Source organism: Notolepis coatsorum, assembly GCF_963971535.1.
Source record: "Notolepis coatsorum genome assembly, chromosome: 6".
Classification (NCBI taxonomy): Eukaryota; Metazoa; Chordata; class Actinopteri; order Aulopiformes; family Paralepididae; genus Notolepis; species Notolepis coatsorum.
In genome coordinates, this window is record NC_140170.1 from 74,169,738 (window position 1) to 74,184,454 (window position 14,717).

General features: G+C 42.1%; 1 protein-coding gene across 1 annotated transcript in view; it reads right to left on the reverse strand.

Moving 5' to 3' along the window:
- Positions 1-14,488, reverse strand: part of LOC311231192 (bicaudal D homolog 2) — a 48,272-nt gene extending 33,784 nt beyond the window's left edge. Inside the window, exon 1 of the mRNA XM_084317721.1 lies at positions 13,982-14,488. Coding sequence (XP_084173847.1) covers positions 13,982-14,221 — 240 coding nt within the window. The 5' untranslated portion in view covers positions 14,222-14,488. The remainder of the gene's footprint in view (positions 1-13,981) is intronic.
- Positions 14,489-14,717: the final 229 nt, after the last annotated feature.

The following is a 14,717-nucleotide window of genomic DNA, read 5'->3' on the forward strand; positions in this document are numbered from 1 at the left end:
AAGATCTGTGTTGGTTGACGTAGTAATTTAACATTAGTCATTACTGGAAAAGCATACGCACATCTCTGGATATTACAACAATATTCACCTTATGAACTATATGAATATATGTGCACCCAATGGCCACCGTATGCTGCATTCATCTGCAGAGTGACAATGGTATAAAACACTATTTTACATATTTGTCCATTAAATAAAAAAAATTATTACCGTAATTCCTCTAATAGTAACCGGGTCTCAAATACAAGCCGGGTCTCTATTAATGGCCGGGTGCGCTCTTGAGCTAAGCAATTATAAGCCGGCCTCCTAATACAAGCCGGGTTACTAATATACTGAGCTGCATACTGAGCTAGTTACTTGATTTCACTTTGAAAACGTTGAAATGACCATTGACCACCTGTAATTGCACTGTTTACTATTTCATACAGTACTTGGTTTCAATAAATGAACCCAGTACATTTACGGTAAGCTAGTCGACACAATCCTATGATGAGTATAGTCCAGGGGTTCTCGGGGTCTGGGGACCTTGAGGGGGTTCCACAAGAAAATGGGGAATAATTTTATTTCACTAACATTTTATTTACTAGTCCAATGAGAGAACGTTTAAGAATGACTATTCTGATCATAGTTTTCAATCTCTCTACTGTTGTTTCCTCAACTACAGTAAGCTATAGACCAGCGGTTCTCAAACTAAGGGTTGCGGCAGTGCAGTGCATTGGCCAATTAAAATATATATATTTTATGTTCTGGCAACATATTTTGGCAAAATATGCCTCGTTTTATAAATGTTTTTGATAACATAGTAATAAAATGTTCTAATAAATATGCATGATCAAGTTCAACAATGTGTGCTTTTATTTTGATATTCCTTAATTCCACATTGAAATTAGGCAATACAGTGTGGGGTCGCCAAAAACAATCCTAAATAAAATGGGGTCGTGGTATAAAAAACTTTGAGAACCCCTGCACAAGACAGTAGGAGAATAAATCAATACTATTATATATATTCTTTGCTTGACAATCCCAAAAATGATTGGAGTGAGGTGAACAGACTGAAAACTTTATCTTATTAGATAATCCAATCCACTTTATTTATAAAGCACATTTAAAAACAACAAAGTTCCACAACATAAGATAAAAACATAAAAAGATAAAAGCACACAATAAAAACATATGCAATGTCACATAAAACAGATAAAAACAGATAATGTGTATTAATTTGGAGGTCCTTCATGCTAAGAAGGTTGAGAACCACTGCTAGTATAACAGAAATTCTTTAGTCGAGGGCAGCCCTATAAAAAGAATCCCTGACTCACAAAACCAGCTACAGACACTAGAGGTGGCATTCATGACTGAATCCTGGACTCAGTCACGGTATGCTTGGCGATCAGGCAACAAACCACTGCCTACTTTCAGTAAGACATCTACCAGAACAGCTGCTGCAAGATCAGTGTTAAACAGCTTGTCTAATACAGCAGGCTGGGCTGATACTGACCCAATACACACACATCCAGTAGCACACTGATCATCTTATATTTTCAGCTGTGTGTGTGTGTGTGTGTGTGTGTGTGTGTGTGTGTGTGTGTGTGTGTGTGTGTGTGTGTGTGTGTGTGTGTGTGTGTGTGTGTGTGTGTGTGTGTGTGTGTGTGTGTGTGTGTGTGTGTGTGTGTGTGTGCGTGCGTACGTGCGTGTGTGTGCGTGTGTGGTGTTGTCACGATACCAAACGTATGACGTCAATACGATATCTGCCTAAAATTTTATATCTCGATTCTCGATACAGATACTGAAATTATACATAAATCACACTCGTTTTACTTATATATTTGAGGGCATGTAATTATGTTATCCATCACATTTGATAACCTCCTCCCCCATCACACGCCTGCTCATCACTTCAGGTCCGCGGACACGAACAGCTCGACAGTCCTGAGGACCGAGCTCTGGACCTGGGGCGACAGGGTGTAATTGGTAATGGCACAGCCCACATCCGTCAATCAACCACCCTCCCCTCCTTCAAACAGGCCGTCAAGACCGGCCTCTTCAATCTCACTTCCACCTGATCATCATCCTCCCTCCGTCTCAAGCTTTACATTTTTACATTCTTTACATAAATAATTTACGTTTTATCATTGATATTTCTTTGTCATGTTTTACTCTTTGGGTACTATATAAGCTCTATATAAATGTAATGTATTGTTATTATTTATAACATGTCGCTCTTTGAATTCCTTGAACAGGTCGGCATGTCTGTCAGCGAGATGCTTTGCCAGGTTGGAGGTGTCGGCTCCCTCGGCCTGCGTGGGTTTAAAACATCTTCTACAGACAGGCGCTTTGCCCTGACTGTCGGCTATGTACGAGAAATAATGCCATATTTCGCTCTGTGAGTCTGCTGTGTCAACAAGAGCACTGCAGCCTCTCGTGTCACAGTCAAAGCTGGAAAAACAGTCGGCACGGCCACTACGGTGGAAGCAGAGTCAGAGTGCCACACACAGGAAATAAATACGGCTCTTGTTATTAAAATACTGTCATTCTTAAAGTACTGGTCTGGTACTAATAAAATGGGGTATAGTAGCGTTTATAACAGCAGGATATTGTGATACCTTTCTAGTATCGCAATACGGTGCAACACTAGTGTTGTCCATGAACATCGATGTTCAAGCCCCAATTCATGGAGATAAGATAAGATATTCCTTTAGAGAGCAAAGAGACAATCCTACACACTCATGCTAAACTATGCAAACTTGATACACTTGTGCACAATGTTACATTTATTAACAGTCACACACACACACACACACACACACACACACACACACGCACACACACACACAGGTCATTAAGTTGTATTACAGAGTCACCTCATATTAACTAGAGATGTTCCGATACCATTTTTTCCTTCCCGATCCGATTCCGATACCTAAGCTTTGGGTATCGGCCAATACCGATACTGATCCGATACCAGTGAATACATTTCTTTTTTTTTTTCAGCTACTGTTTTATATATACTGTTTTTTAGTAATAACTATAAAGTAATGGTATTTATTCAACAACAGGTGATTGTATAGATTTGTATTAGTATCATTAATTGACAACTAAATGAGTTCACCCACGGAAAGGATGTTGGGACATTGATTCCGCATGGACGTTATATGTTGTTGCACGTTGTTGCCAGATGGCTCCGTTTAGGTTAGCTAGTAGTAGAGGCTCTGTTGTGATTTTTAATGCACAATAAATATTCAACATTCTCTTTTGAGACTCTGCCTCAGACTCTTATCATTTGGCACTAAAAGCTAAACATTGTCACCGGTATGGCTGTCCGCAACATGTCATTAATTGCGTGCATGTGTGGGAGAGGTTGATCAGCCACGTTAGCATGAGCTAGCAGTTAACGCGAGCTAGGTTAGCGTGAGCTAACGTTAGATGGAAACAAGACAATATAACGTTACTGGTGAAAAAGTGATTTACCTTGGAATACTCCTTTGTCAACTTGCTGTACTTTGCTTGCAGGTCTGCAGCCATTATTGGGCCTAACAAAATTAATAGTTGGTTTCAGGTTGGTTGTCAGTTTGGCCATGGGTAGGTAGGGAATTTATTTTATTTTATTTTTTTATTTTATTCTTTCCCATGGCGACTATGGATAGGGAATTTCTTTATTTAATTAAAATGTTCACAACAACATGGATGCATGTACTCTGCCAGCATGTTTAATATCCATAATACTAAATGTTTGACTAAGATTTCTATGAAACTTTATTCTTAAAAAATATAATTTTTTTTAAAAACTCATAAAATATATTGGGTCGCACCTAAATCGGCAGGGTCGGTCGGCAACCTGAAACCAACTATTATTTTTGTTAGGCCTTGCTGGATTATGAATAGCCCCAACTTTAGCCAAGGTAACGTTAAAGCTAAAACTAGCTTTTCGGTTAGCTCTTCAGCAAATGCTAATAACACCAGCAAGCGAACCCATCAGAGCTCCCCGTCACACTGCTCTGTCGGGGCGATGGCATTTAAGAAAGTATCTGCTGTTAAAATGACAAACAGCATTGACACTTTAATTCACGGTCGATTAAAACACGTTTGTTTTATAATGCTCACTCTCAGCAGGAGAATACCGCACGTGTTGTTGATAAATTACGTCATATGGTATCGGAGGCTAGCCTTTCAGCGTACTCGCAGATACCGATACCAGCATTTTAGGCAGTATCGGAGGCATTTCCGATACTGGTATCGGTATCGGAACAACTCTAATATTAATTAACACTATGAGGTCATTAAGTTGTATTACAGAGTCACCTCATAACACTATGAGGTCATTAAAATGTATTATAGAGTCACCTAATATCAACACTCTGAGGTCATTAAGATGTATTAGAGAGTCACCTCATAACACTATGAGGTTATTAAGTTGTATTATAGAGTTGCCTCATAACACTATGAGGTCATTAAGTTGTATTACAGAGTTACCTCATATTAACACTATGAGGTAATTAAGTTGTATTACAGAGTCACCTCACAAAACCTCACACTAGTGGTGGGGGAAAATATCGATACAGTATACTATCGCGATACTTTGCGTGGTGATACTGTATCGATACAAGGACACCAAGTATAGATATTTTATTATTAATCTTTTATAAAAAAAATTATAAGGAAGTTGCATTTTTCATTTCAATACCTGTAATAGTACAGTAGTCCACACACACACACACACACACACACACACACACACACACACACACACACACACACACACACACACACACACACACACACACACACACACACACACACACACACACACACACACACACACACACACACACACACACACACACACACACACACACACACACACACACACACACACACACACACACACACACACACTTAAGTTGGAATATGACTCAGTAATACAAGGTACATGCAACACAGATTACAGTGTTGACTGTCTGCTTGAGAAAATCCCATTTGCTGCAATACAAATGATTGAAGTGAGATGAACAGACAGTTAGATAAAACATGTTGACAAAGTTTTACTTTGCAGTTGAAAAAAGGTAATAAATCGCAATATATGGCAATATTAATATCGCAATACTCAGCATATCGCAATATATTTTTAATCGCAATACTATCGTATCGTGACTCAAGTATCGTGATAATATCGTATGGTGAGGCCTCTGGTGATTCCCACCCCTATTATGAGGTCATTAAGTTGTATTATTACATGGCGTTTTAACATTCGCCAAAATGCTTGATTGTGATTGGTCAATAGCGCTCGGTTGCCCCTAACAGCGGTCAATTCTTTCTCGATAATTCACTGCTGCTACGGGCAACGCGCAATAATGACCGCTGTTAGGGGCAACAGAGCGCTATTGACCAATCACAATCAAGCATTTTGATCGCAGTCACGAAAGCTAAGCTTTACCATTATGCACAGCTGCACTACATCAGGTGCAATCAAGTCCACACACCTGCCGGCGATGACAGAGGAGCAACAGAACAACTGCGTCTGCATTTGATCTCGTCTTGTCGATGGTGTAAAATGAATTACGTATATTGTTAGTTTCGCCGTCGACTAAAGACGCACTTCTTCAACCATTATCTGGAAAAAAATATATATATATATCTAACCCTAACTAACCTTACTGTCATGCACTTGTCCTAATAAACTAACCTACACTGTAGCACTCAACATTTTGATGAACATTGTTACTCAGCTGATAGAGTTGTGCCCTTCCTGATGACTTGTCATACAGAACTTGTAAGTCGCTTTGGATAAAAGTGTCAGCTAAATGACTAAATGTAAATGTAAATGTTAGTAAGTTAGCCCTGTAATAAGCGGGATAATGTATAGCTATACTCGGTCATTGTCGCAAAATAATTGACCTTCACTACGTTTTAGAACACCTCGGCTGCGCCTCTGTGTTCCAGAACGCTGTGTCGGTCAATTATTTTGCGACAATGACCTCGTAGCTATACATTATCCCTTACTTATAGAGTTACCTCACACTATGAGGTCATTAAGTTGTATTATAGTCACCTCACAACACTATGAGGTCATTCATTTGTATTATAGTCACCTCATTAACACTATGAGGCCATTAAGTTGTATTACAGAGTCACTTCATCATAACACTATGAGGTCATTAAGTTGCATTTAGGGCAACTACTATTCTATTTCCATGTCAGGCAGAAGATGTGAGAGTAAATATCCCATGGAGGAAAGAAAGAAGTTAGTCCAAATAAAAACTTCCAAAACAAATGAAAGTGTTAAATCAGAAGCCCTGGCTCAAGGTCTACCGCCCCTAACCATTAAACTTTAACCCTTAACCCTGACACTCACACTATACGTCATCCAATCCCTGCTGCCAAAATGTAAACAAAGGCTGGTCTCTGTCCAGGACTAGAGCCGTTACTAGGCAGGTTTTGCTGGGTACCAGACAGCTTTACCAGATGAACTTTCCACCAGGGTCGTGTCTAGATCCCATGGCCTGGAAGAATGTTTCCACAGGGATAGACACTCTCTGACCCAGCTGCAAAGCCATAACTCATGAGAATCTTCACCTAAAAGGTTGTAAACTTAAACCTATCCCTTACCTTAATGCTAACGCGCATGGCGGTGTGAGTGGCGTGCGGGCTGTTTGTGTTTTCCTTCGGTCATGACATGCTTTATCAGGGGTGTGTCCTGGATGGGGATGTGGTGGGGATTGATGTGTGGGGTGTTTGGGGGACTGGCTGTTCCAGGGGGGTTCACATGCCTTCGAGCAACATTGTCTATTGTACTTATTTTATGCCTATTCTTAAGTCTGCACGGTTACGTTGCACTACTTTTATTGTCTTTTATACTTATTCTTATGTCTGCAATTTATGCATTGTTTTTTCAGGGTTCTTACACCTTTTCCAAAGCAAAATTCAAGCACTTTTCAAGCTTTTTCAAGGTGCCTTTTCAAGCTTTTCCAGCATATGCGGCTGTGGTAAATTAAATATTTACTCAAAATGATAATTTCACTTCTTCCATCACATTAAATCAGATGTTATTGTGCTATAAACAACCAAAATGATGTAGACTTGGCATCCTATATAAGCTGGCTGAGCCAATACGAAACAATCACTCAAATAATCACCAGATAAAACTTCAATTTCAATCAAATATTTACTGAAAATGTGCAAAATAAGAGAACAGTCTTTGAGGTAGGCAGTCAAACAGCTCCTTGAGCCTTAAAATGTATACAAAATCAAATCAACCTAGAATTTGTATACAACCCCCCACCCCCACAGTGGTGTATTCAGTTGGTACGTCCCAGCAGGGACCAGGATGTAAGCTATATGATGCCCATGTTATTGGTTGCAATTAGGGCTGTCTTAAATACTTCGAAGCTTCGTTCGATGGGCATGGGATTCGAATATGAAAATAAATTTAGAAAAAAATGACATTTTCTTTTTTTTTTGCAAAATCAACTCTGCCTCTCTTTGTTAACTACAACAATCAATGCTGTTTGTTATTTAAGATGAGGTCGAACTCGGCACTGACAGATTTGTGTTTGTTTTTATAAAGCCTCAAATGACGGCTTACAATATTTCATGGAAGCAAAGTGTTTAGTTTGTCTAAGATTTTAAAAGGTTTAAACTTTACACCACTGACAAAGTTGAACAAAGTGCTGTACAAGCCCCCCCCCCCCCCCCCCCCCCCAAAAATATATATATATATATATAAAAAAAAAATCTTTTATATACCCCCATAGCAAAGGAGGGGGAGTTAGAGAGGCCATGTGACCTACTGACCTCACAACCGAAAGGTCTGGGTATATTAGAGGTAAGATAAGATAAGATAAGATGTTCCTTTATTGACCCCCTTGGGGAAATTCAGGTATCATAGCAGCATGGGGGAGGGTGGAGGGGGGAGGGGAGGTACAGGTAGAAGACATGGTACAGGTCATAGAATTATAGTACAGTAAAAAAATATATATATTAAAAGACAGTGTAAACAATATAACAATATAATTAACTCTATTTGCCCTACAATAAATATAGTTACAATATATAATCTAATAATCGAATATATAATAAAAAAAATTCTAAATATATGCTCTGATGACATATACAGTATACACATAAGGTGCAGTATGCATAAGGTATGTATGCCGTGATATACATCATACATTATATTGTCTTTTTAGGTGGGAGTCAGACACACTGGTAAATGGTAATGGGATTCGGTATATTACAGTTACTGACTATGTGAATGGACTGCCATTTAAAAACACAACAATTCATATAGTATCGGGGCAGCTGGGTGGCGCAGCGAACAAGGCGCTTGTCACCAACGCAAGAGACACTGGTATCGAATCCAGCTGTCAGCGTTGCTTCCGGCTTGGCCGGCCGTCATACTGGCTCGATTGGCAGAGTCAGCGGGAGGGAAGCCGGTGGGTGGGTCTGGGTCGTTGTGGACAGCGAGTCCTACAGTTCGGTCGGGGAGCCTGCACGCGTCTATATTAATCCCAGCCCAAGAGTGCTTCGCGTTTCTCTGATTGGCCACGACGCCCATGTGACCGCGGCGCGCGGCAGAGCGGTAGAGCGGAAATAGGCTGCTGCCTCTGCGTCAAGAAAGACAGACAGGCATTCTATTGCCATGCTCTGCGACAAACTCTAACCTTAACCAACTCCGAAAGAATGCCTAAACTTAACCCTAACCTTAACCAACTCCGAAAGAATGCCTAAACTTAACCCTAACCTTAACCAACTCCGAAAGAATGCCTAAACGTAACCCTAACCTTAACCAACTCCGAAAGAATGCCTAAACTTAACCAACTCCGAAAGAATGCCTAAACTTAACCGGCGAAAGAATGCACGTTTATATAGAGAGATGATAAATTAATTAAACGTAAAAAAAAATTTAAGTGATTCGAACTTGTCACCAACCCACCGCAGGCTCCACAGCAAAGCGACGAACGAGTTGAGCTAACCGTCGATGTTAAAACAGGGGGGATTACGGCTACATAATGCCGCGGCAACCTATGCGCCTCTGCCGCTCCGCTCTGCCGCGGGGGCGTGCTAGGCGTTGTCGCGGCCAATCAGGGAAAACGCGGAAGCACTCGGCAGCACTCTTGGGCTGGGATTAAAAAATAGGCAGCCTGCACAGCGAGGGAAGGATCTAAGAGAGGTAGTGTGACCTTCCACACATTACACTCTCTCAGTGAGAGTCTGCGCTGCCAGGTGAAAAGAAGTGGTGGGCTGGGTACACATGTGTCGGAGGAAGCATGTGATAGTCTCCGCCCTCCCAGACCGACGGTAGGGGGTAGAGTGCGCAACGACCAGGAAGGGGATCAGGACCAGGACAAAAAAATATTTGTAATAGGTTTACTTAAGTACAACTTAGGTTTGGTATAACAGCACAAGTTTCAGATTACACTTACAGCATATGAATGACCCTCATACTAAACATGTGCTTTGAATTAGTACATGAAAGCACATAAGAAGTACCAAAAATACATTTAATGTAATGTTTAAAAAAAAAAAAAGGATAGTCTGACAACAGCATTCATGTCAGTTAATTTGTGTCATCTGGTTCTCTGAAACTCAAATTCTTTAAAATCTTATGAGTAACGCAGTCTCACCTATAGACGATTCAATAAGCGCTGATGGGATTAATGTCATGTTTTCTCATGATAATATGTGCGTTACAACTGCTCTCTTCTACTGGCTAGTACAACCCTACAACACCCACTCTCTCTTTGGGTCATGTCGCAGCAACACACACTCCCTGCTCTTTGGGTCATGTAGCTGCAACACACACTCCCTGCTCTTTGGGCTGTGTACCTGCAACACACACAGACACACACCTTGCTCTTTGGGTCATGTCGCTGCAACACACACACTCCCTGCTCTTTGGGCTGTGTACCTGCAACACACACAGACACACACCTTGCTCTTTGGGTCATGTCGCTGCAACACACACACTCCCTGCTCTTTGGATCGTGTAGCTGCAACACACACAGACACACACCTTGCTCTTTGGGTCATGTCGCTGCAACACACACAATGCTCTTTGGGTCGTGTAGCTGCAACACACACACACACACACACACACACACACCTTGCTCTGGGCAGGTGCCCAGGCCACACTGTAACCTTCTCAAGAGCCACATCAAATTCCACCAGCCTGGCTGGGTGGTCATTAAAGAATCTAATCTAATCGACAGATCCACTTATATTAGAACTAATATATAAATATAAAATGTTAGACTTTATTCTGTTTGTGCTCCAGTCCGGGTATCGGTCAGAGACTCAGACTCTCCGGAATTACTGGGTAAATATATATCAGTGTCAAGAAAATGGCCAGAAAATTAACATTACCGATGCCCTGTTACCACTGCTTACTCATTGTACCTGGCTATAGTTCTCCAGTTGCCCACCTCAGTGCCACACGCCTGACCATCCATCTTCCTATTAAGGTTTTATGGGAGTTTTTACATAATCTTCATTGAGGGTTAAGGTCAGTGGGGGTGTTATTCCATTTCAATTTATATTAAAAAGACACTTTAAATTTTTTTTTAACCCAGGCTCTATTTGAGGATGGCCTAGAGGTAAAGAGGCCTGGCCAGCCACTGCGGCCAGTAACCAAAACAAAAGGTTGCTGGTTAGATCCCCGGCCCGACAGGAGGGGGTATTCCAGCTGTGAGCTGGTGACTGAAGGGCGGCTGGTATTACATCTACGGTGCGCACCGTCTCTGCCTACGTACCCTTGAGCAAGGCACCAAACCCAAAAAAACTGCTTGAGGGGCACTGCACTGTGGGCGACCCTGCGCTCTGACCTCTCTGATGAAATGCATATGTGTGGGGGACTGTGTGTATGTGTAAACAAGGAGGGATATGGGAAAAGACAGATGTCAATTGCCTTGTGTACATTGACAATGAAATAACCTTCTTCTATTTAAACATTGTCTGTCTGGCATGATGTTAACTAGTATAGGCCATCATTTCACTGGTTGCTTTAGTATTGAGAAACATAGCACTGTTCTGCATCCTCTCACCAGGCTCAATCACAATCTCATGGGAATGGTTGATGCAAACTATACATTGTATCGAAGGTTTCCTAGGCTTTGTGATATCGAAGTTGCCCCGTTACATGTGTGTAACTGACCTATAAAACACCTAACTTTTGATACAATGTATAGTAGAACATATGAAGACACATCTGCATGGACCAGTGTTGTTATGGACCAGCTAGTCTAGCTGTTGGTCAAAAGGTTTTAAGCTATGCTACTAGTGCTCCATATCAACCCCCCTCTCATGGATATGTGAAGGACCGGAGATATTACTGCCATGGAAGGAGTGGAAACAATTAGGTAGCTGATTAGTACAGATAGAACACACCTGTGCATCATTAGTTCACCCACATCTCACACGCACACACCCCAGACACACACACACTACAAATACACTAGGATAGAGAGAGTTGAGTTGAGTGGAGGTGAGGTTGGAGTTATTGTATTGAGAAAGAGATTGTTGTGTACGGAGTTTTGTGAGGTGAGAGGTAGTGAGAGGAGAGGTGAAGGCGAGAAGGTGTTCATTGTGTACTGGACCCTAGACTGGCTGATAAACCCCCTTGTGTACTGCCCCTGGACCAGACGACTACTTTTTGTACGAGAGCCTGTTTTTGTGTTTTCTATTTGCCCATCGTACTATTATTCTGCCTGTAAATCAATAAATATTCGTATTGATTGATATTGCACTTGTGTGGACATTTGAATTTGTTTGTTTTTGAACCATGATGAGTCTGAACACCACCAGGCTTGTCACAATATATATATATAATATATTGTATATAACCGTTTGTTCCATACAGAATCATATAATCACAACAATATTGTAATAATATCATAATACTTCTATGGTTTGTTCACATGGGCCTTGTTATAATAATAAATGTATGTAAAGTCATTGTCTGTGTGAAATGTAAACCATGTTGATTGAAGAGTCTATAGAAGACTGCTGAGGTCTATTCCTAGACTTTCATTTCCCCTCATTGTTTCCCTCACAATCCTTTCACAATTCAGATGTCTATAGCCGCTAGAAGGGTAGAGATGCGCTGTGTCCTGCACTCCAATGTCATTCATTAGGTTGACAAATACACTTTTTCTGAGCTCCTAGTACACATTTCATCAAATGCATACTATGACAAATGGCACAATTTGTCATGATCCGTCTGTGTCTATATATATCTGTGTTCAAGTGCACTGTTTAATGGTTGCCTTTATGGTCTCTTGTGTTCCATAATAACTTTTCCAGGCCTGCACAGACATAACTAACCAGAACTCCCGGTTTTCCATGCCTGTAGAAAAGAGTGATTTCCCCCAATGCACCACAGACACCGGGTTATGTCTGTCAGAAAGTCTCTGGATTCACGACTGACGGAATATCCGTTCAAGATGGAGGAGGTATGTGCTGGTCGCCTGTACGTTAATGCCAAGCAAGCAGTGCAAAAATGCTTCCGCATTCGTCACCGCACGCTAGTGCGGTAAAGCGCCCTTCTTTTCAGACAAATGCTACCGTGCGTGCACCGGCGGCGGCGTGCTCGCTCAGGTGCGTGCGTGCGCCGGCGTGCTCGCGCGAGGTGCCCGCGCATGCGCATGAGATCCCGCCTTGGTTGGAGCTCAATATATATAAGTCACCGCCTCTTATTCACTATCTGGCACTAGCTCAATTGGCAAGGACACATGGCTGTGGATCCTATGGCTTGTTTGCTGGCGAGTTCGAATCCCATCGAAAATATTTTTTAACGTGATTTTTTTTTAACGTGTATTCTTTCGCCGGTTAAGGTTAGGCATTGTTTCGGAGTTGGTTAAGGTTAGAACGGTTAAGTTTAGGCGCTGTTAAGGAGCTGGTTAAGGTTAGAGTTTGTCAAAGAGAATGGCAATATAATTTCTATGGTTAAGGTTAGGCATTGTTTCGGAGTTGGTTAAGGTTAGAACGGTTAAGTTTAGGCGTTGTTAAGGAGCTGGTTAAGGTTAGAGTTTGTCAAAGAGAATGGCAATAGACAGCCTATTTCCGCGCGACCTGGGCGCTGGGCGGCGGAAAATGAAAGGCGCATTACTGCATGCCACTACGGTAAGTTTTTGCACTGCTTGCTTGGCATAAAGCTACACGCGTGCTGGTCCCTCAAACTGAGGCCCGTAAATGCCACCTTTCCACTAAACAACACACTGTTTGTTAACTACTGGACTAACGTGTCGGCTGTAGGTAGCGGAGCAGTCCGCCAGACATACCGTGTCAAGCAGAGGTCTGACAACCCCCTCTAGGCTGCATCATAGCAGGGGCGAGTTTGGACAAGTGAGCAGGAGCCAGGAGCCAGGAGGCAGGAGGGGACGTCCTTCAGTTTCCGATGGATTCATTCATCACCACCGACACACATCCAAGAGGCCCTCCTCTCATTCATACTAGGCTGATTTTGTTCTATTAAATAAAATATTAATTTGCATATGTTCTAACATGTCAATAACGGGTCTGCTGCCACGTGAAACTGGCTCTGTCCTGTCATCATAGTGTATGGTTCCAATCCATACAATAAATAAGTCACTTCCATATGTTGTGTCCCAACTGCTTCTCTGATACCACATATTGATTATTATAATAGTTAGATGTGAACTACATTTTGTTATTATACGTTTTGTTTCCATCTTGTGTGTGTGTGTCAACACAAATGCTATACATTCCAGGAGGTCCAAGTGGCAATATTATATATTCGTGTTCTTGGTTACAAAGTCAGCCCTGAAAGCTTAAAAACAATACATTTATAACAGCTGCATTTTTTTGTGACCCGATTGATTGATTGAAAACTTTAGATTGCAGAATGGGTACAGTACAGTACAGCTCAATACATACAATTGTTAAGGGGGATGCAGACCAGAGAAAGACTTTCGTCTTGTTTACATCAGGGTCCCCCATTTTCAATTCATCATAATTGAATAACGGACGGTACCTCCTTGAGCTGGTCGAGCTCCCGTCGCACCGTCTCGTACTCCGTCTCCAGCTCGTCGAAGCGCTGTTTGAGTTGTTGTTTCTCCTCCAGTACCACCAGCCCATACTCCGCCGCCTGGATCTTCTCCCGGCTCGCCTCCTGCAGCTCCCGGGACAGACGCTCCAGCTCCGACCGGAGCCACTGCGGGCCGGACTCTGTCACCAGGGTCGCCTCGGGATATCCTTGCTCCTCCATAGACATCTTGGGCCTGTCGGTTCCGCGGGGATCCGCCGGCGACTACACACGCAACGATAATAACGGACCCAGCCCAAGAGAGGGAATGCCGGAAAATCCCCTACAGCGAGAAATCAGTGTGTTTTTTGTGTTTGAAGTGCATGGCTGTTAAGTTTTTTTTTGTCGCACTTCCGTCTCTTAATAAGTCTACGTGAGATCGGTGTTTAGCCCGGATGGTTCTCAAATATGTCCATAGTTGCGGTCGCTGGGTTTCTTTTGCCTTTCCATGAGACAAGTGAGTGTGAAAGGGAGCTAAGCAAGCTGAGCTCATCGATTAGAATAGGCTACCTTGTCGTTCAAAATCCCAATGTTGTCGGAATGGAAATGTAGTTTTGTGTAGACTGTAATCGTGTGGAAGACTACGTGCGTCGTCTTGCATTTAGACTTCAACTACCAGAGTGCTTTGCTTCTTCCGTAAGTCTGGTAGGAGGAGAAACTATGGGGGGAAACTGTCCAGAGAAAC